Here is a 22,949-nt window from a genome sequence, read left to right as displayed (position 1 = left end):
CGAGCAGGCTCTTATCCCCGTGCTCCAGGACCCTGAACGGCCCGTCGTATGGGGGGTGGGAGAGGTCCACGGTGGGCGTCATGACGAACAAACACAAAATCCGCAGAGCGCAGGTGACAGGGCAGCCAGGGAGCTGGGGTGCCATGTTGCGACGTGGGAACCGGCGCGAACCCTTTTGCAGCCTCCAGCAGGGAGGACCGTTGCCTGGCTGCTGTGGCGTCTGGGATGAATTCGCCGGGGACCCGCAGTGGCTGACCGTAGACGAGTTCGGCGGATGAGGACAACAGGTCCTCCTTGGGGGCGCACCTGAGGCCGAGCATGACCCACAGGAGCTTATCCAACCAGTTGCCATCCGTCAAGCCGGCACGCTTTCATGGAGCGGTGGAACCGCTCGCAAAGACCGTTCGCCTGGGGGTGATAGGCGGTAGTGCGGTGCAGCTTGACCCCCAAACTCTCAGCGACTGCGTTCCAGAGTTCAGAGGTAAACTGAGGGCCACGATCTGAGGAAAGGTCGCACGGGGTCCCGAAGCGTGCAACCCACGTGCCGATGAACGCCCGGGCCACGTCTGACGACGTTGTCGAGGAGAGGGGAACGGCTTCAGGCCAGCGAGTCGTCCTGTCCACCATGGTGAGCAAGTAGGTGAATCTGTGCGAGGGAGGAAGTGGACCTACTAAGTTGACATTGACGTGGTCAAACCTCTCGGGGACAGCGAAGGGCTCCAAGGGGGCTTTTGTGTGGCGATGCACCTTAGCCCACTGACAGGCCACGCACGAGTCGACCCAGGCCTGCACATCTTTCTTGAGACCACGCCACACGAACTTCTGGGCCACCAGCCTCACGGACAGTTTCCTTCCGGGGTGGGAGAGGTTGTGGACCGCCTCGAAAACAGCTCTTCGCCAGTTTGCAGGGACCAGCGGCCGAGGCTGGTCAGCCGAGAGGTCGCACAGCAACCTGACGCCCGAGTCACCAACCGCGACTTCCTCCAGGCACAAACCCGTGTCAGAAGTCTTGAGGGCCTGCACCCCGTGGTCCGAGGCCTGGTCTGCGCTCATGTGGGAGTAGTCGAGACCCAGATGCACAGTGCCAACGATCGCCCTGGAGAGGCAGTCCGCGACCACATTGGATTTGCCGGCGATGTGTTGGATGTCCGTAGTGTACTCAGAGATGAACGACAGTTGGCGTTGCTGGCGGGCGGACCACGGCTCGGCCACCTTGGACATGGCGAAAGTGAGGGGTTTATGGTCCACATATGCCATGAATTCACGGCCTTCCAATAGGGAGCGGAAGTGGCGGATCGCCAGCCAGAGGCCGAGGAGCTCTCTATCGAACGTGCTGTATTTGCGCTCCCTGGGGACCAGGTGACGGCTGAAAAAGGCAAGCGGTTGCCAGGCGCCGCCGACCCACTGTTCGAATACGGCTCCAACAGCGTAGTCCGATGCATCGGTAGTGAGGGCGACAGGGGCCCCGTGGGTCGGGTGGGCCAGCATAGCGGCACGACTCAGGGCGGCCTTCGTAGCCTCGAAGGCTTCCATCCTCTTGGCCGTCCATTCAACGTCCCGTTTGGGGGGTCTTGTCTTTGAGAGCCTCATAGAGCGGGCGGATGATGTGGGCCGCCCGGCGGATGAACCGGTGGTAGAAGTCACCATCCCCAGGAACTCCCGGCGGCCCCGAGCCGAGCGAGGTCGGGGAAAAGCGGAGACGGCCTCCACCTTTGCCGGAAGGCGGGCGGCGCCGTTCTTGTCTATGAGGTGCCCGAGGAACTGGATAGAGGGCACCCCGAAAACACACTTCGCCGGGTTGATGATCAGGCCATGCTGCTCAAGTCTTGCAAAGAGGTCGCGGAGGTGCATCAGATGTTCATCCTCTGAGGAGCTGGCGACGAGGATGTCATCCAAATAGACGAACACAAATGGCAAGTCCCTGAGCACAGAATCCATTAAACGCTGGAAAGATTGTGCCGCGTTTTTAAGACCAAACGGCATCCTCAGAAACTCGAACAGTCCAAACGGAGTGATTACAGCTGTCTTGGGAACGTCTGAGGGGTGCACGGGAACCTGGTGATACCCACGCACCAGGTCGACCTTGGAGAACAGGATTTTGCCCGCCAGGTGACCTGAGAAGTCCTGAATGTGTGGAACAGGGTAGCGGTCGGGCGTAGTGGCGTCGTTAAGGCGGCGGTAGTCACCACACGGTCGCCACCCGCCACTCGGTTTAGGAACGATGTGTAGTGGCGAGGCCCACGGGCTATCCGAGCGGCGGACGATGCCCAGACGCTCCATGTTGGCAAACTCGGACTTAGCGACTGCTAGCTTCTCGGGGCAGTGACAAAGTCCCATGTGAAGCGCTGACTCCCGAAACACAAGTCCACAGTCCTTACGCCATAAGAGCGGCTTGGGGAGCCACTAGCGGACAGTAGGGGTGGCCCATGAGTCCCGGCAGTGGCGTCCTCCGCAGTGGCCGTCAGGATGCTCCTCTGAGCGCCGGTTTCGCAAAGGAATATTTGCCCGGAAAGGGTGTCCTTGACGAACAGCAGCCGGCTCTTCACACCCACGCTCACGGCCGCTGCGGAGCGTGGGCTTTGGCGTTTCCCGACGCGTTGTAGTTGCAAGCGGCGCGGCACCTCTTCGCTTTCGCACCGAAACGGGCGTGGAAGTAGCACAAGGCTGTGCCAGCACGGCCGTCGGTGGCGATGGGGCCCCTGCTGGATGCCGCCACTGCGCCCGGAGACGAGTAACTGTGCGTCGTGGCCAGCATCTCAGGGGAGAAATGCTGGGTGGCCAGGAAGAAACGGTCGGCCTCCTCGGCCATGGCCCGGGGCTCAGTGACAGTACTGTTAGCGAGCGCCGTCTGAACATGCATGGCATGTCCCTGAGAAACAGTTCCATGAAAATGAAATTGGGCTCTTCCATGCCCAGCAGGTTTAGCATCATTTCCATGAATTCGGAAGGTTTGCTGTCCCTCAGTCCATTAATAGCCAACAGACGTCGGATACGCTCCGGCCGTGAAAGCTCAAAAACCTTGAGAACGTGAGCCTTGATCCCAGTATACTAATCTCGGGGCGGGGGAGAGGTGATGAAGTTCACTGCTCTGGCCGCCGTTGAGCTCCCGAGTGCTGAGACAACGTGGTAGTAACGCGTGGAGTCATCTGAGATCCCGCAGAGGGTGAACTGAGCCTCCGTCTGTGCGAACCACGCTGCCGCGGACGTCTCCCAAAACTCCGGCAATTTGAGGATGGCGGTTGCCATGTTCGTTTCAGTCTCGAAAACGCCGGGACTGACGTCGGGGTCACCAGTGTAGCGCCGGAGAAAAGGAGTCGGAGGCGGAGTGTCGGACACAGGAACAGAACTTGCTTTATTGTTCCACATCACAAAACTACTGCCATAACGGCGGGAACTCTGTTCACCTTTACTCCGGAAGCGCAACAACAAAAACAGTCTGTGCGGAACCCCGTATCCTAACTCGAGGTCCCGCGGGTGAATTATGTAAACACCACAGTCTCATGTTTTTTTTTTTTGTTTTGTTTTTTTATACCATCACACTGCCTCGCGATCGACGCAATGAGCATCCCTGGTGTAATTGAATTTCCTTTGACATGGTTCATAATGTTGATGACTTTCAACGTAAATGCGCTCACATTACGTAAAGCAGTTCGGAACATGCACTTTTGCACATGCTACGTACATGCTCAGTACAGTTAAGTTGCATTTCCTGTTTCCGGGTAAATACCGGTTGTTTGGAGCAGGCTTGTTTAGTTAACAACGTTTATGAAATAAACATGTAAATTAATGTCAAGACCACACAAAATAAGCAACGTCTTGAGAGAATGCAAGGGGAGGGGGGTTACTATTACTCGTGTTAGTGCCTCAACATGGCTACACTCGTGAAAGCAAAACAACAAACTCAAACGCATGTTCGCTCAATGTTGTCAACTTATATCCAGATTAATTTTAGGCAATTTTTCCTCAATTTTCCAGAGCAATTTTCATGAAAATTTCAAAATCCAGAATTCCAGGAATATCCGGAGGATTTTCATCACTTGAGTATATTGGTGGAAGGGTGCTGAGGATAGAGCTGCCAGGCAAAAGAGGAAGACCAAAGAAAAGGTTGATGGATGTGGTGAGTGAGGACAGTGGGTGTTAGAGGGGAAGATGCACGAGCTAGAATGGAAAAAGATGACACACTGTGCCGACCCCTAATAATGGGAGAACCTGAAACAAAAAGAAAAAGAAGATATGTATATATATGTGCATATCTATCACACACTAAGGTTTCAAATCATCAAACCAATTTTAATGTCACTCAGAGACAACCCAAGGAATTACACAATGCAGTTTTCAAATGACAATTCAATTAAGACAAAAAAAAATCCAAACCTTTCTAACCTTCTGTGGAAAAAGTTTTAGCCCCCCTTATTAAATCACAAAGTCACTGTGACAAACCAAAAATTTGGGAAATGTCATTTTCATTCCCAAACGTGATTATTACCATGCTTGATGAGTTGAGAAATCACTTAAATGGAATCTGTCAGAGAACGTGTAGTAGGCTACAAGACATCAAGAATCAATGCATCATGCCATGATCTAAAGAAATTCAAGAAGAAATGAGGGAAAAAAAGTGATTGAAATCCACGACTCGGGAAAAACGTTACAAAGCTATTTCCAAAGCTTTGGGACTCCAGTGAACCACTGTCAGAGCCATTATCCAAAAATGGAGATAACTGGAAGCAGTGGCAAACCTTCACGGGAGTAGATGACCAACAAAAAATATTCCGAGTGTGACGATGACTCATCCAGGACCTCACAAAAATCCTTGAGCAACATAAAAACACCCGCAGGCCTCGCTGGCCTCAATTAAGCTCAACGTTCATGACTCTAACATAAGAAAGACACTGGCCAAAAATGGCATTCATGGGGAAGTTCCCAGGCAAAAACCCTTGCTGTCAGCAAAGAATACAAAGGCTCATCTTACATTTGCCAAAAAAAAAAAAAAAAAAATATCTTGATGATCCCAAAGACCTTTGCAGAAACATTCTGTGGACTTATAAGTGAAAAATGACATTTTTGGAAGGTGTGCAGCCATTACATCTAGCATAAAAATGGCACAGCATTTGTTTAAAAAAAAACATTATGCCAACATTGAAGCATGGTGGTGTCAGTGTGATGGTCTGGGGCTGCTTTGTTGCCTCAGGAACAGGACAATTTGCTGTGAATGATGGAACAAGGAATTCTGCTATTTCCTCAAACTCAAGCGCTCTTGGATCATGCAGCAGGACAACGATCCAAAATACATCAGCAAGTCCACCTGTGAATCGCGCGCCCCCCCTCAAAAAAAAAAAAAATGAAGGTTTTGGAGTGGCCAAGTCAAAGTCTGGCTTTAAATCCAATTTAGATGCTATGATGTGACCTTAGACAGTTCATGCTAGAAAACACTCCATTACAGCGTAGCTGAAACAATTCTGCAAAGAAGAGTGGGACAAAATTCCTCCAGAAAGATGTGAAAGGCTCATCAACAATTATCAGTTATTGCTGCCATGGGTGGCAGAACCCTTTATTAAGTTCAGGGGGCAATTACTTTTTCACAGGTCAGAAAGATACAGATTTTGTTCTGTGCCTTAATAAATTGAATTGTCATTTGAAAACTACATTTTGTATATTAGTTATATTAAAATTGGTTTGATGATCTGAAAGCTTTGTATGTGATTGATATGCAAAAAAAAAAAAAAAACTGAAATCAGGAAGGGGGTGAATACTTATTGACAGCACTGTATTAATCTATGGAGTCCCTCAAGGGTCAGTTCTTGGACACCTACTGTTCAGCCAGTATATGCTACCCTTGTGTCATATTCGTCATAACCTTAATGTTCATCATCATAGCTATGCACTGTGGATGACACACAGTTGTATCTCACAGTGTCTCCAATGCACAACTGTTCAATTTACATGTATAAACTGTGTGTGTATATATTGTGTATATATGTTATATATACTGTAATGGTTTTCTGATTGGAGTGCCCCAAATGAGCATTAAACGGCTGCAACTCATTCAGAATCCTTAAACTGAGGTTTACAGTGGCTTCCAGTCATCTTTAGAATAGATTTTTAAGTTCTGCTGCTGGTCTAAAAATCACTAAATGGTTTAGGTCCTGAATACATGAAAGAAATGCTCATGGAATACAAACCCAATAGAGCTGTGAGATCAACCGACTCAAGTAAAATATTGGAGTGCAAAGTCCAAGGCAAACATGGTGAAGCAGCATTTAGCTTTTATACTGGACACAAATGGAAAAAGTTGCTAAAAGAAGTGATGCCAGCCCCAAGTGTGAATGTTTTTAAATCCATATTAAAAATTTCTTCTTCTTCTTTCTGTTAGTTTTTCAAGCATTTCTGCTTTTGAAATGATATTTCTTGGACTGTGTGCTGTTTTTATTGTATTTTTTTATTTTCTTTGTTCTGAAATATTTCCAAGTTTTTTTTTCAATACTTTTGATAATGCAAAGCACATTGAGTTGCCTTGTGTATGAAAGCACCATACAACTAGAAAAATTGGTTTGCTTTGCGAGCAAAATAATATTTTGCTGCTTGATGAAGGATTTCCCAACATTTTGGTTGCATCTTTCTTTAAATTGTAATCTTCTGAATTCATTTTGTTGCACACAAACCAAAACCAAGACATTAGCTGCACTGTGTTTTACAGGTGACACTGTGTGTATAAATGTACAGTACACATATACACAGATCAAAGGTCACCAACTTGCTTTTTAATGAATAGGCACTTTTTGGGTACTGATTAATGTGAAGTGTAACCAAATTGATACACGCTTATGAATAACAAATTTATTAACAGTTTTTAATTATGTTTTCTTAAAGGTCAACTAACATGTTAAGCATATTTTTTAGAAGGTTTCAATTGAGAAAAAAGTCAGCCATAATGGACCCATCGGTTTTTTTTCACTACACGGCAGGATGTTGTCGTATATGGATTTTTGCATCTCCCGCCATAAAAATCCTCTCGAGGCATTTGTGTTGTTGAAGAACCAGGAAGTGACGTTTTTTTAAGTAGCGGGGTCAAGTATTTATATTGGTTTATACCTATTGTACAGCCGAGAAATTACTTTTTTTTTTTTTTTTTTATTGTTAGCCAAAATGCTCACTCGTTGTATTGCTGGATTTTGCTCGAACACTCGGGAGGATGATTCAGTCTTCAGACTTTTCCAAAACACCCGGTTCACCATGAAAAATGGATTGCACAGGTACAAAAGATGAGAGCTTTGTGGGTTCTAAATGACAGGTAGGTGTGTATAGAGCTTTTAAAAAAAATAATAGTTGTGGGGGACTAATTTGTCTAATAGTTTATAGCATATGTTACATGTGAATTTAGAATAAATCCCCTTGGTCAAACCGGCAACATATAACAAAGCACTTTTATTGCGTTCAAGACTGGACCAAACTCGAACAAGTTCTCCGAAAGCTGGAATAATAAAAAGCTCCATTCGGGTCCGACGACATACTGTAATCGTTCTCTCAAAACATAACAAAAGATCCACATCGTATCAGTAGTGTCCATGCACTTGTCCGATAGCAGCGGATTGAATAAAAGGCTTCATCAGCATCCGACGACGTAATCTTTCTCTCAGAACGTAACAAAAGATCAACGTCATATCACGGGTCACTGCAGTTAGCCGCCGTTTCACCCGACACAGACGTGAGTCAAGCCGGGAGCCTGGCTGGCCCGTGTTGTCACACCACTGGCAGGAAGGGGAAAGGACCTCTCCCTCTACCGGCTACCAGTAGTTATTTCGTCTGGCATGGGTCCTCCTGAGTACGCTACATACGCAAGACTTGTAAAAGAGTTAGGAAATCGAACAATTATAGGCCTGTCATTTTGAATATTTCATCAGGTTCTTCATCCGTCTGTCGGGGAGTCTGTTGTTAGTTAGAAGTTATCCGCATATAGTCTAAATATGGCTCAAAACAATAGGGTAATAATGCCTCAGTCACTTTACTCGATTCTGAGATGTTCTCTTCTTCAAAATGAGCTTCAGTGTCAAAAGGGGCGTCAGAAATCTCTTTTGTTCATCTCCCATAGCATGTGGCACAGCGTCTTCTCAATGGCGACTGTCCCAGTGTGACATTTGCAAATAATCTTGCAGGCAATATGGCTCCCACTGGGATGTCGCGTGAGACATCCGCAACTTTGCGCATTAATGGCACGCTTTCCGCTCATTTTTTTTCCGTAGAGACATTGAAGTGAATAATATTATATGTAGGTTTCAAAACAATAGCTATTTTAAAATGTATATAAGGCTGTCAGTTGACCTTTAACGTGGCACGATGAACGACTGGTTAGAGCCTCTGCCTGAAAGTTCCGAGAACTGGGGTTGAAATCCCGGCCCGCCTGTGTGGCATTTGCATGTTCTCCCTGTGACTGTGTTGGTTTCCATGCCCTTAGGTGTGACTGTGTATGGAAATAGTTGTTTGTTTCAATGTGGCCTGTGCCTGGCTGGTAACCAGATCAGGGTGTAGCCCGCCTCCCGCCCGAAGATATCTGGGATAGGCTCCAGAACTCCTGTGACCCTTGTGAGGCTTTGGAGCTCAGATAATGGATGGATGAATATTTTCTTAATAATAATGATATTCATCTATGTGATGATAAATAGTGTTTAATTTAGCAAAGTATTTATCAAATGTAATTGAACAAGGGTCACTAGAGGCCTCGTAGCTCAGTGGTTAGAGCACTGGTTTGGTAAACCAAAGGTTGTGGGTACGTATCCCACTGGGGCCTCCACTCCCTGAGAAGGGTTGTGTCAGGAAGGGCATCCGGCGTAAAAATTGTGCCAAACATATATGTGTTCATCTGAGATGATATGCTGTGGCGACCCCAAAAGGGACAAGCCGAAAGAAACACACAATTGAACAAGGGTCACTGATGTCGTGTTCTTTTCCCTTGACTTCAGTGCAGACAATAGTCAGTGCTGAAATGAACGATTTGTGTGGCTCTATATGTTCTCTGTGGCTGACTAGCACCCAGTGCTGGGTGTAATCTGGCTTTCGCTCAGTCACCTGGGACAGCCATTAGTGCCAGCGCCTCTTAAATTACCAAGATAATGGATGCCTATATTTAATAAGGCAAGAAACAGTCAATATGCAACAGTTTAATTCTATAAATCTCTGCCAAGTGTTAAATGTTAAGTGTAAATGACCACTTCTACAATATTCTGATATTCCTCCTCCCATCAATGGTGAGCTACTTTCAGAATGGGCTACTCGTGGCTCTGTGGGCAACATGTTGGTGACCCCTGCAGTATACATATGAATAATCGATTACCGGTATTACATTTTAAGTAAATTTGTTGCTAAGTTATTACTATTTTTGCAAAGGTTGATGCAGCTCTTGTAATGGATCTCTTTGTATATGATTGTGCAAGTATTGCAGTGTTGATGTAGTAGCTAAGCAGTGTACATATATACTGTAGTTTTTTCCTTCATCTCTTTGGCTCTGTGACTTTGCTACAGTGGAACCACTTGAGGTAATTGGCAAGAGTGTGAAATGAATTGTGGTTTGACAGAGAGAGTCCTGTTAAACAAACAAAAATAGCAACTTCATCACACACGCAGAAAAGCTTGAACCAAAGCCAGTGTAATAAATTCCACGTCCTTACCTGCACAAGAATTTTGTACTGCCCGGCATGATTTCAAGGGTAAAGCACTCCCCTCCATTAACACAGTAGTTCTTCTGGCTGTCACTACAACGCATCACATGACTGGAGGTCTTTGCTGTAGTGGTGGTGCTGGTAGAAGCTGCAGAAGACATCCACAAAAATAGAATGAAGAGGACACGTACTGTACGTAGCTCTTTCATGTCTTGTGTGAACTGACACTGGACCTTCAGTAATTGACAGGAGTGGACTTTGAAAATTATTGTCTTCCTGAATTTATTTGTATATATTCAAATATCGGCGGCACGGGGAAGCAACTGGTTAGAACGTTAGCCTCACAGTTCTGAGGACCAGGGTTAAAATCCTGGCCCCATTGGTGTGGAATATGCATGTTCTCCCCGTGCCTGCATGGGTTTTCTCCAGGCACTCCGGTTTCCTCCCACACCCCTAAAAATATTTACTATTACAGACTCTAAATTGCCCCGAGGTGTGACTGTGAGTGTGACTATTCTCTGTCTCCATGTGCTCTCCGATTGGCTGGCGACCAGTTCAAAGGTGTACCGCGCCTCCTGCCCAATGATAGCTGGGATAGGCTCCAGCACTCTGGCTACCCTTGTAAGGATAAGAGGCTCAGAAAATGGATGGATGTTTTTAAATATCAACTTAGAGTTAAATGAAATACTGCTAATGACGTCTAAAATATGAAGATACTTGGGAGTGTTAATGTGTTTTGGAGCTTGAGCACCTTCTTCTTTTCCTTTCGGCTTGTCCCGTTAGGGGTCGCCACAGCGTGTCATCTTTTGCCATCTTAGCCTATCTCCTGCATCTTCCTCTCTAACCCCAACTGCCCTCATGTCTTCCCTCACCACATCCATAAACCTTCTCTTTGGTCTTCCTCTCGCTCTTTTGCCTGGGAGCTCCATCCTCAACATCCTTCTACCAATATACTCACTCTCTCGCCTCTGAACATGTCCAAACCATCGAAGTCTGCTCTCTCGAATCTTGTCTCCAAAACATCCAGTTTTGGCTGTCCCTCTAACGAGCTCATTTCTAATCCTATCCATCCTGGTCACTCCGAGCGAGAACCTCAACATCTTCATTTCTGCCACCTCCAGTTCAGCTTCCTGTTGTTTCTTCAGTGCCACCGTCTCTAATCTGTACATCATGGCCGGCCTCACCACTGCTTTGTAAACTTTGCCCTTCATCCTAGAAGACACTCTTCTGTCACATAACACACCAGACACCTTTCGCCAGCTGTTCCAACCTGCTTGGATCCGTTTCTTCACTTCCTGACCACACTCTCCATTGCTCTGTATTGTTAACCCCAAGTATTTGAAGTCGTCCACCCTCGCTATCTCTTCTCCCTGTAGCCTCACTCTTCCCCTTCCACTTTTCTCATTCACGCACATATATTCTGTTTTACTTCGGCTAATCTTCATTCCTCTCCTTTCCAGTGCATGTCTCCATCTTTCCAATTGTTCCTCAGCATGCTCCCTGCTTTCACTGCATATGACAATATCATCTGCGAACATCATGGTCCAAGGGGATTCCAGTCTAACCTCATCTGTCAGCCTATCCATTACCACTGCAAACAGGAAGGGGCTCAGAGCTGATCCCTGATGCAGTCCCACCTCTACCTTAAATTCCTCTGTCACACCTAAGGCACACCTCACCATTGTTTTGCTGCCATCATACATGTCCTGTACTATTTTAACATACTTCTCTGCCACACCAGACTTACGCATGCAGTACCACAGTTCCTCTCTTGGTACTCTGTCATAGGCTTTCTCTAGATCCACAAAGACACAATGTAGCTCCTTCTGACCTTCTCTGTACTTTTCCACGAGCATCCTCAAGGCAAATAATGCATCTGTGGTACTCTTTCTAGGCATGAAACCATACTGTTGCTCGCAGATACTTACTTCTGTCCTGAGTCTAGCCTCCACTACTCTTTCCCATAACTTCATTGTGTGGCTCATCAACTTTATTCCTCTATAGTTCCCACAGCTCTGAACATCCCCTTTGTTCTTAAAAATGGGAACTAGAACACTTTTCCTCCATTCGTCAGACATCTTTTCGCATGCTAGTATTCTGTTGAATAAGTTGGTCAAAAACTCCACAGCCATCTCTCCAAATTGCTTCCATACCATGTCATCAGGACCAACTGCCTTTCCATTTTTCATCCTTTGTAGTGCCTTTCTGACTTCCCCCTTAGTAATCATTTCCACTTCCTGGTCCTTCACTCTTGCCTCTTCAACTCTTCCTTCTCTCTCATTTTCTTCATTCATCAACTTCTCAAAGTATTCTTTCCATCTATTTCGCACACGACCGGCACCAGTCAACACATTTCCATCTCTATCCTTAATCACCCTGACCTGCTGCACATCCTCCCCATCTCTATCTCTCTGTCTGGCCAACCTGTAGAGATCCTTTTCTCCTTCTTTTGTGTCCAACCTGGTGTACATGTCTTCATATGCCTCTTGTTTAGCCTTTGCCACCTCTACCTTTGCCCTACGTCGCATCTCGATGTATTCTTTACGGCTCTCCTCAGTCCTCTCAGTATCCCACTTCTTCTTCGCTAATCTCTTTCCTTGTATGACTCCCTGTATTTTGGGGTTCCACCACCAAGTCTCCTTCTCCCCTTTCCTACCAGATGACACACCAAGTACTCTCCTGCCTGTCTCTCTGATCACCTTGGCTGTCGTCGTCCAGTCTTCCGGGAGCTTCGGTTGTCCATTGAGAGCCTGTCTCAACTCTTTCCAGAAGGCCGCACAACATTCTTCCTTTCTCAGCTTCCACCACATGGTTCTCTGCTCTACCTTTGTCTTCTTAATCTTCCTACCCACCACCAGAATCATCCTACATACTAGAATCCTATGCTGTCGAGCTACACTCTCCCCTACCACTACTTTACAGTCAGTAACCTCCTTCAGATTACATCGTCTGCACAAAATATAATCTACCTGCGTGGTTCTACCTCCGCTCTTGTAGGTCACTATATGTTCCTCCCTCTTCTGGAAATAAGTGTTCACTACAGCCATCTCCATCCTTTTTGCAAAGTCCACCACCATCTGCCCTTCAAAGTTCCTTTCATGGATGCGGTACTTACCCATCACTTCTTCATCGCCCCTGTTTCCTTTACCAATATGTCCATTACAATCTGCACCAATCACAACTCTCTCGCTGTCTGGGATGCTCAGAACTACTTCATCTAGTTCCTTCCAGAATTTCTCTTTCAACTCTAGGTCACATCCTACCTGTGGTGCATAGCCGCTAACCACATTATACATAACACCCTCAATTTCAAATTTTAGTCTCATCACTCGATCTGATACTCTTTTCACCTCCAAGACATTCTTAGCCAGCTCTTCCTTTAAAATAACCCCTACTCCATTTCTCTTCCCATCTACTCCGTGGTAGAATAATTTAAACCCTGCTCCCAAACTTCTAGCCTTACTACCTTTCCACCTGCTCTCTTGGATGCACAGAATATCAACCTTTCTCCTAATCATCATGTCAACCAACTCCTGAGCTTTTCCTGTCATAGTCCCAACATTCAAAGTCCCTACACTCAGTTGTAGGCTCTGTGCATTCCTCTTTTTCTTCTGACGCTGGATCCGGTTTCCTCCTCTTCTTTGTCTTCGACCCACAGTGGCTGAATTTCCACCAACGCCCTGCAGGTTAGCAGTGCCGGGGGCGGGCGTTGTTAACCTGGGCCACGACCGATCCGGTATGGGATTCTTTAGATGAACGCTCATATTTGTTTGGCACAGTTTTTACGCCGGATGCCCTTCCTGACGCAACCCTCTGCATTTATCCGGGCTTGGGACCGGCCTACAGATTGCACTGGTTTGCGCCCCCATAGGGCTGCATTCTAGCTTGAGCACCTGATGTGGTGCAAATTTCCTTTGTTTCGGTCAAAACAGAAATGATGTGTCTGTTCTTATTATTCTAAGAAGAATGAAAACCCAAATGCTGCTGAGTTCAAAACATTAACCCCAGGAAGGGTGATATATTGTTAGAGTTCATCTAAAAGGATCCTGGCTTAATTTCTCTGTTTGTCAAAGTCATGGACAGAGCGAGGGATGTGAGAACTTAGCAACAGAATTTTGTTGGTAAAGTCATATTATTCATCTATGCAGCCATCCATTTTCTGAGCTGCTTATCCTCGCGAGGCTCGCGGGCGTGCTGGAGCCAATCCCAGCTGTCATCAGGCAGGTGGCAGTAAACTGGCTGCCAGCCATAATTTTACTTTCTCTCTCTCGTCACATCCACATGTAAGGCCTGTGAGGGGAAAAAGGGTGAAATGGTGGATTTTCTCAGAATTAAAGTGCTGTAATATGGTATAACTCAAGAAATAGACTTGACTAGGACTTTATTAAGTGTGAGAGACAACCCCCTAACCTTGTGAGGGTGCAGAAAATGGATGGTTGGGTGTATTGTTTAGGTATGTATACACAGTATGGTACTGCACTGCAACATTTTTAAGAGGCATGCCCGCATCCAAATCTGGAAGTAGGGTACACCCTCGACTCGTTGCTAGCCAATAGCAGGAGACAGACAACAGTCATGCTCACAATCACACCCACAGTCAATTTAGAGTGTCCAATTAATGTTGCATGTTTTTGGCATGTGGGAGGAAACCGGGGTGCCCAGAGAAAACCCACGGAGGCACGGGGAGAACATGAAAAACTCCGCACAGGTGGGACCGGGATTTGAACCCCAATTCTCAGAACTGTGAGGCCAATGCTCCACAGCTGTGCCACCATGCTGCCCGCGTCTCTACTTTACTGTCTCTATTTCTCTGTTGGCGGAGGCATGAAGGTGACTTTCTCAACCTCCATATAAAAAAAAATGATGACTCACTCAAGCCACTCTGATTTTCATTAGATGGATGGTTTTCAGTCTCAAGTACAAAATGACAATTAGGGCAACCCAACAGAGAAGCGAGGTATGACTTTGCAGGATGCAAATACCTTATTTGTCTGACTTATCTCTGTCTATTAACCAATGTGTTGGATGATTACTGTGATGTACAAGCATCTCATTATAATAATAATTAATATTGTTATTATTAATATTATGATTTTATTTTTATTATTATTATTGAATCCCAATACATGTCACTCAAAAATACACAATGACTTGGGATCTATCTCATTGTAGTTGAGACATCAGGTACAACCAGCATTTGTGTCTGAAGTCAAACATGTATGGGAATGTCAGGGGTACTGATTGTCATATGACAAGTTGACAGACATATAGTACCTGGCATACTGTCATCAATTTTGAATGTTTTCCTGCCAATTTGTTTTGTTCTGTACTTTTTTCATGTGAAAAAAATCTGCATACTTCTGTGAGGTACTTGTATTTTATATGCTTACCCTGGGCAAGCAAACAGATTTTGTCACGGGATTTAATGATAGACAAAGTATTGTTTTATATGTAATTGTTCTGCAAAATAAAATGGGATTACCAGAGGACAAGCAGGAAACCAACTTTTTATTTGTTACTTTTAAAAGGGTGAGTAAAAAAAATGTTCTTAAAGGTCCTCTCTAAGACTTAGAGCATTGGCACTTATTGTCATGATCCTGCCGCTCCAGCCCGGGCTGTGCGGGTGCCCGCGTGCTCTCGCTAATTGGGAGGCACACACCTGCGCCTCATGCGGGCTGATTATCCCGTGTATATCCCGATGATGACTGGTGCTCCGCCAGATCGTTGAGGTTCATGTCCCATTCGAGTACTCCCGTATCCCTGATCGACAACCCATGTGTACCGACCTTCCCCTGTTCTCCGACCAACCCCGTAAGCCTGACTCCTTTGACACATCTGCCTGCTTTGATCGTTCTCCCGTGTACCAACTCCTGCTCACCTGCTCTCTTCGCCCGACGTCCCAACTACCGCTGCTGCACCTGACTGCCTGCCCGAGCCCCGACCATTAAATAATAAACGTTTCTCCCCGAACTACCTTGCATCTTCCGACCCTTGGATTTGGGTCCTACCTCGGTTCCGATGGGTCGTGACAGAACGATCTGGCCAAAACAGGACCCAGCAGGAAAGACCGATGCAAGGTAGACCGTCTACCGGAGGACCAAGCCTGTCCGATCTGGGTAGGCTCCTTGACGTCCTCCGCTTCCATGTCTTACGCTCCGCCAGCGAGTTATGAATATGTCCCGACCACGACCCATCCGGCTCCTCATATTCTTCTAGACTCTGACTTTTCGGAATATGAGGAGGACCTTGATTTGTATGACCGGCTGCCTGAGTACGACTCCAATGATTTTGATTATGAATCTCTTTGCCCTGTCTTTCATCCCAGTCAGTTTTCTCCACCTTCCTGCGTTTCCAGCACCCGAACGTCTTCGCCCGGTGGGTACAAGTACACCAATCCGTTTGAGGGAACCCGCTTGGCCATCTACCCGGGACCTCCGCGTGGCAGCCAGAGGAGACGTCCAGGTCGGGTGCTCCCTTGTGCCTCCCGCAGCGCGGCAACAAAGACTCCGTCCTCGTCCTCCCACTCCTCGTCGGCAATGGTGAAACCGGCAGACCCGAAGCTGGTGGCGAAGCTTCCAGCCCAGAGGGAGGAGGAGCCGCCAAATTGCGATGCGTTCTACCGCGAAATGCGGGCGCAGATAGAGCGGCAGAGCGCCAAGTTGGCGGCTCTCACGGCCCAGATCCGGCAAGGACTGGCGAACCAGCCGAGCTATGCAGACGTCGCAACGGCGACGCACTCGCTGCTGACGCAGATTCACGCTGCAGTGGGAACGGACCCGCCACCTCGCCAAGTGCACGTTGCAGTGGGAACGGACCCGCCACCTCGCCAAGCGCACGTAGCTGTGGAAACGGATCCGCCTCCTCGCCATTCCCATGTCGAAGTTTTGGCTGTTCCAAGCAGAGCTCACGCGGCAGTTGGAACTGACCCGCTCCCAAGACACGCCCACGTGTCGGTTTCGACGGACTCGTTATGGACTCATGCTCACGCGGCAGTTGGAACTGACCCACTCCCGAGACACGCCCACGTGTCAGTTTCGACTGACTCTCTGGCTACTCACGTCCACGTCACCCTGGAAACGGATCTGCCACCGTGCCACGGCCACGTTGCTGTTTCAACGAATGCACTGCAAGCTCACGTGGCAGTGGAGACCGACCCGATGCCGCCTCACGTTGCTGTCCAGGAGGTGGTGACGTCTCTGCAGCTGCTTCTCTTCCGTGCCCTGGAGTACCAGTGGCGACGGGCCCGTGGTCACTCCCCGTTCCTGCTTCGTCGGCGACCAGCCCGCGGTCGCTCCCCGTTCCTGCTTCGTCGGCGACCGGCCCGCGGTTGCTCCTCGTTCCTGCTTCGTCGGCGACCGTCCCGCAGTCGCTCCCCGTTCCTTCTTCATCGGCGACGGGCACGCCCATACGTTCCCGTCCAGGAGTAGGTGGAGTTGGTGATGCTGCCTCCGCCTTCTCACGTTCGCGTCCAGGAGGAGGTCGTGATGTCGCTGCCGCCTTCTCACGTTCCTGTTCAGGGGGTGGCGACGGTTCCCCAGCCACCTCACGTTCCTGTCCAGGAGGAGGTGGCACTGACGCCGCCTTTTCACGTTCCTGTCCAGGAGGTGGCGATGGCGCCGCTGCCTTCTCACGTTCCCGTCCAGGAAGAGGTGGTGATGCCGCTGCCGCCGCCTTCTCACGTTCCTGTCCAGGAGGAGGTCGCGATGTCGCCGCCGCCTTCTCAGATTCCTGTCCAGGAGTACCAGCGGTGACTGGCCCGCAGCCGTCCCACGCCCCTGTCTCGACGGCGACAGGAGCTGGGGAGTTCTGTTGAGCCACCCCGGAGCTGGAGAGACTTCAGGATGGCTGTGATCGTGGTGGTCATAGCTCGGGTCCTTCTCTCCATCATCCTCTTCGCTCCTGATGTCTCCCAGCCGCTTCATGACCTGGCCTTGTTGGTGACCAATCCACGGCTGCCTCCTGACCAAGCCTCGGTGGCGACCAATCCCTGGTCGTCTCGCAACCACAGCGTGGGAGGTTCTCGTCCGGAGCAGTTGCCTGCCTCGGTCTGGTTCCTGCTTCACCGTTTGGTTCCTCACCGAGGTTGTCCGCCCGAATCGCCCCGTGGGGATCCTGGTGCTTGGTGTCCGGGTCGAGCTCCTGACCTGTCCACCCGGACGCCTCGCGTTTGGTGGCTTGGATGGCCACCAGACTGGGGTTGGGGGGGGCATGCCCTCCTCCGGACCCCCTTCCGCCCACCCCTGTATGTGTTAATTGTCTCTGTTTCTTTCGTTTAGGCACATCTGGGAGCCGTGCCTGAGATGGGGGGTACTGTCATGATCCTGCCGCTCCAGCCCGGGCTGTGCGGGTGCCCGCGTGCTCGGGCTAATTGGGAGGCACACACCTGCGCCTCATGCGGGCTGATTATACGGTGTATCGCCAGATCGTTGAGGTTCATGTCCCGTTCGAGTACTCCCATATCCCTGATCGACAACCCGTGTGTACCGACCTTCGCCTGTTCTCCGACCAACCCCGTAAGCCTGACTCCTTTGAAACCTCTGCCTGCTTTGATCCCGTGTACCGACTCCTGCCTGCCCGCTCACCTGCTCTCTTCACCCGACGTCCCATCTACCGCTGCTCCACCTGACTCCCTGCCCGATCCGCGACCATTAAATAATAAACGTTTCTCCCCGAACCACCTTGCATCTTCCGAGCCTTGCATTTGGGTCCTACCTCCGTTCCAATGGGTCGTGACACTTATTCCATTGTTCTGGATTTTAAAATGCTGTCTGCATAAAAAATTGCCCAAAAGAGACTCATTAGTAATTTTAGCCTTATTTTCGGATGATGCAGGTACAGGTAATCAGGTCAACAACCCGCGTTAATCTGCTGATGGCAGCAGCGAAAGATGAGGACATACATCCATCCTTTTTCTGTACCGCTCATTCTCACAAGGGTCAAGGTCATAACATGGAGCCTATCCCAGCTGACTCTAGCAAAAAAGGCAGGGATACACCTTGAACTGGTCCCCAGCCAATCACAGGGCACGTATAAACACAAAAGCATTCACACCTACAGACAACTTAGAGTATTCAATTAATGTACCATGAATGTTTTTGAGATGTAGAAGGAAATCCTGGAGAATACCCAGACAGGGACCGACCGGCAGATGTACTAACCAATCTGTCACCATGCCCCCGGATAAGGACATTTCAATATTAAACTAGTACTTGTTCTTCGGTGTAATTGTCGCCAAGATTTAGAGTGTGGATGCTTTTTAAAAATATACAAGAAGTAACAGGTATAAAATATGTTCTCAATGATCGATTTTGTGGACATGTCATCGGCCTTGTGGCTGTAGGTCTTAGTCTCCATCCATCCATCCACCCATCCATCTGTTGGATTAATTGTATATAAAGTTATCTCATATTTGCTTTCTTGGGTTTTAATGCTTCATTGCTTATGTGATGTGATGCAATTGATAGGCCCACTGGGTGCCATGGAAACTTTGCTATGATGTACTTAGGCTGCTTTATTAAAATTGGTCACACTAATGTGTCTTTGCAAAAGGAAGACTGCCACGAGCTAAGTGATGTAATTGATTTTCGATTATATACACAGATTTTGCCATCTTGGTATATTTGCTTTTTTAGCATTTTATATTATGAAGATAATTTTGGAGTGTCATTGTGTTGATGTGAGTGTGAAACGATATATGATAGCTTGACTGAGAGAATCTTGAAAAGAAGATGTTTCAGCGCCAAGAGCCATGTTTGTACAGTCACTGTCAAATATAGATAGCAAATAAACTGCAATATCCAAAAGGATAATTCCTCGTTAAAAGATTCAATTTAATTGCCTGTCATGCCTTCTTCTACTTTCTTCACATCATTTTATGTCTTGTCCTCCCTGGCCTTGGACGGCTTTTTACCACTGTCATTGCAGTTTTCATCAGTATCCGTTCTTCATCAGACTTTCTTCTCTCATTCTGGCCTATGTGACCTCAGCCTTCACTCAACTATATTTCTTCACTGAGCCTTGATGGAAATGTCAAATGTTTCCGTTCTGGGGCCAAAGAGGATCTCTGTGTTCATGCACGCTGCACAATCAGCAACTAGCTTTTTACGAGGTGCTTTTTTCCCCCTCTCAGCAGCAGCACCATCCTACCCCATTTTACTCTCTTTTCTTTCTCCATACCAAAGAGAATTTTGTCTATTAAAATTAATTTCCTTCATGTTTATCAGTATTTCCTGAACATAAATGGGTTGCTTTTTCTGTAATTCCTAGTTGAATGGGGTTTGTCTGACTGGTCAACTTCATCAATCACTGACATCTGTGAAATGAGGCCTTGTAAACGTGTCTGAGGAAAAAAAAAACAACAACAATTGACCTTTCATTAGCTAAGTATGTAGACGGTATTGTGTTAATCAATTTGAAGGAACAATTGTACTTATCCCAAAAGGGAATTTGAGCATAAAATGCTGCAGTAGATTATCTAGAGTCATTCTAGTGCAGCTCAAAGAGAAAACATGAAAGAGTGTGTGGCAGATATGTGTAATGCATGAGCAACATCTACTGTTGCAAAATTGGGGTGTGGCTCAGTCTGAAGCACATTTAGGAGAGACAGTGTCAGCGGCTCTTAATGCAGCCCTATGGGGGCACAAGACAGTGCAATCTGGAGGCCAGTCCCAAACCCAGATAAATGCAGAGGGTTGCGTCAGGAAGGGCATATGGCGTAAAACTGGGCCAAACAAATGTGAGCGTTCATCTAAAGAATACCATACCGGATTGGTCGTGGCCTGGGTTAACAACGCTCGCCAACAGCACTGTTAATCTGCAGGGCGTCAGTGGAAATTCAGCTACCGTGGGTCAAAGACAAAGAAGAGTAGGAAATCAGATTTGTCGGCAGAAGAAGAAAAGGAAAGCACAGAGCCTACAACTGAGTGTAGGGACTTTGAATGTTGGGATTATGACAGGAAAATCTCTGGAGTTGGTTGACAAGATGATTTTGAGAAAGGTTGAGATATTGTGTATCCAAGAGAGCAGGTGGAAAGTTAGTTAGGCTTGAAGTTTAGGAGCAGGGTTTATATTGTTTTACCACGGAGTAGACGAGAAGAGAAATGGAGGCGGCGTTATTTTAAAGGAAGAGCTGCCGAAGAATGTCTTGGGGGTGAAAAGAGTATCAGATCGAGTGATGAGGCTGAAATTTGAAACTGAGGGTGTTATGTAAAAAGTGATTAGCGGCTATGCCCCACAGGTAGGACGTGACCTCAAGTTGAACAAAAAATCCTGGAAGGAACTCGATGTATTTCTGAGTATCCCAGATAGAGCGAGAGTTGTGATTGGTGCAGATTGTAATCGTCATGTTGGTGAAGGAAACAGTTGGGACGAGGAAGGGATAGGTTATTACGGGTAAGTACGGCATCCAGGAAAGGAACTTTGAGGGACAGATGGTGGTGGACTTTGGAGGGAACACTTTTATCCAGAAGAGGCAGGAACATAGAGTGACCAATAAGAGCGGAGGTAGAAGCACACAGGTAGATTACATGTTGTGCAGACGATGTAATCTGAAGGAGGTTACAGACTGTAAGGTAGTGGTAGGGGAGGGTGTAGCTCGACAACATTGGATGGTGTTGTTGAGGCTCACTCTGTTGGTGGGTAGGAAGATTAAGAAGACAAAGGTGGAGCAGAGAACCATATGGTGGAAGCTGAGAAAAGAAGAATACTGTGCGGCCTTTCTGAAAGAGGTGAGACAGGTTCTTGATGGACAGGAGGAGGTCCCAGAAGACTGAACTACTACAGCCAAGGTGATCAGGAATATATTGAGATGCGACGTAGGGCAAAGGTAGAGGTTGCAAAAGGCTAAACAAGAGGTGTTTGATGACACATACACCAGGTTACACACGAAAGAAGAAGAAAAGGCTCTTTGCAGGTTGGTCAGACAGAGGGCTGGAGATGGGAAGGATGTGCAGCAGGTAAGGATGATTAAGGATGTGAAATGTGTTGAATGGTGCCAGTAGTGTGCTGAATTGATGGAAAGTATACTTTGTTATAGGTTGATGAATGAAGAAAATGAGAGAGAAGGAAGAGTAGAAAAGGCAAGTGTGAAGAACCAGGAAGTTGCAATGATAAGTAAGAGGGAAGGTAGAAAGGCACTCAAGAAGATGAAAAATCAAAAGGCAGTTGGTCCTGATGACATACCTGTGGAGGTATGGAAGCAATTTGGAGAGGTAGCTGTGGAGTTTTTGACCAACTGAGAAGATGCCTGAAGAATGGAGGAAAAGTGTTCTAGTTCCCATTTTTAAGAACAAAGGGGATGTTCAGAGCTGTGGGAACTATAGAGGAATAAAGCTGATGAGCCACACAATGAAGTTATGGGAAAGAGTTGTGGAGGCTAGACTCAGGACAGAAGTAAGTACCTGCGAGCAACAGTATGGTTTCATGCCTAGAAAGAGTACCACAGATGCATTATTTGCCTTGAGGATGCTAATTGAAAAGTACAGAGAAGGTCAGATGGCGCTCCATTGTGTCTTTGTAGACCTAGAGAAAGCCTATGACAGAGTACCAAGAGAGGAACTGTGATACTGCATGCACAAGTCTGGTGTGGAGGAGAAATATGTTACAATAGTACTGGACAAGTATGAGAGCTGCAGAACACTGGTGAGATGTGCCGTAGGTGTGATGGAAGAATTTAAGGTGCAACTGCATCAGGGATCAGGCATCTGAGCACCTTCCTCTTTGCTGTGGTAATGCATAGGCTGACAGATGAAGTTAGACTGGAATCCCCTTGGACCGTGATGTTCACAGATGACATTGTGATATGTGGTGAAAGGAGGGTGCAGGTGGAGGAACAATTAGAAAGATGGAGGCATGCACTGGAAAGGAGAGGAAGGAAGATTAGCCGAAGTAAAACAGAATATATGTGCATGAATGAGAGGGATGGGGGGAAAGAGTGAGGCTCCAGGGAGAAGGGAGTGAGGGTGGATGACTTCAAATACCTAGGATCAACAATCGAGAGAAATGGTGAGTGTGGTAAGGAAGTAAAGAAACAGGTTCAAGTAGGTCGGAACAGCTGGTGGAAGGTGTCCGGTGTGTTCTGGTGTGTTATGTGACAGAAGAGTCTCTGCTTGGATGAAGGGCAACGTTTATAAAACATGAAGCAAAACCAGAGGTGGCTGAAATGAAGATGTTGAGGGTCTCGCTAGAAGTGAGCAGTTTGGATAGGATTCAAAATGAGCTCATTAGATGGGCAGCCAAAGTTGGATGTTTTGGAGACAAGGTTTGAGAACGCAGACTTTGATGGTTTGGACATGTCCAGAG

General features: G+C 47.4%; 1 protein-coding gene across 2 annotated transcripts in view; it reads right to left on the bottom strand.

Annotated features, from left to right (window-relative positions):
• nrg1 (neuregulin 1) overlaps positions 1-22,949 on the bottom strand; it is a 77,071-nt gene that overhangs the window by 41,934 nt on the left and 12,188 nt on the right. For both annotated transcript variants that reach the window (XM_061802182.1, XM_061802183.1), the window contains one exon: positions 9,660-9,798. In XM_061802182.1, coding sequence (XP_061658166.1) covers positions 9,660-9,798 — 139 coding nt within the window. The remainder of the gene's footprint in view (positions 1-9,659; positions 9,799-22,949) is intronic.

Source organism: Syngnathoides biaculeatus, chromosome 17, assembly GCF_019802595.1.
Source record: "Syngnathoides biaculeatus isolate LvHL_M chromosome 17, ASM1980259v1, whole genome shotgun sequence".
NCBI classification, from domain to species: domain Eukaryota; kingdom Metazoa; phylum Chordata; class Actinopteri; order Syngnathiformes; family Syngnathidae; genus Syngnathoides; species Syngnathoides biaculeatus.
Note: the sequence above shows the minus strand (reverse complement) of the source record. Positions and strands in the feature narration are given on the sequence as shown.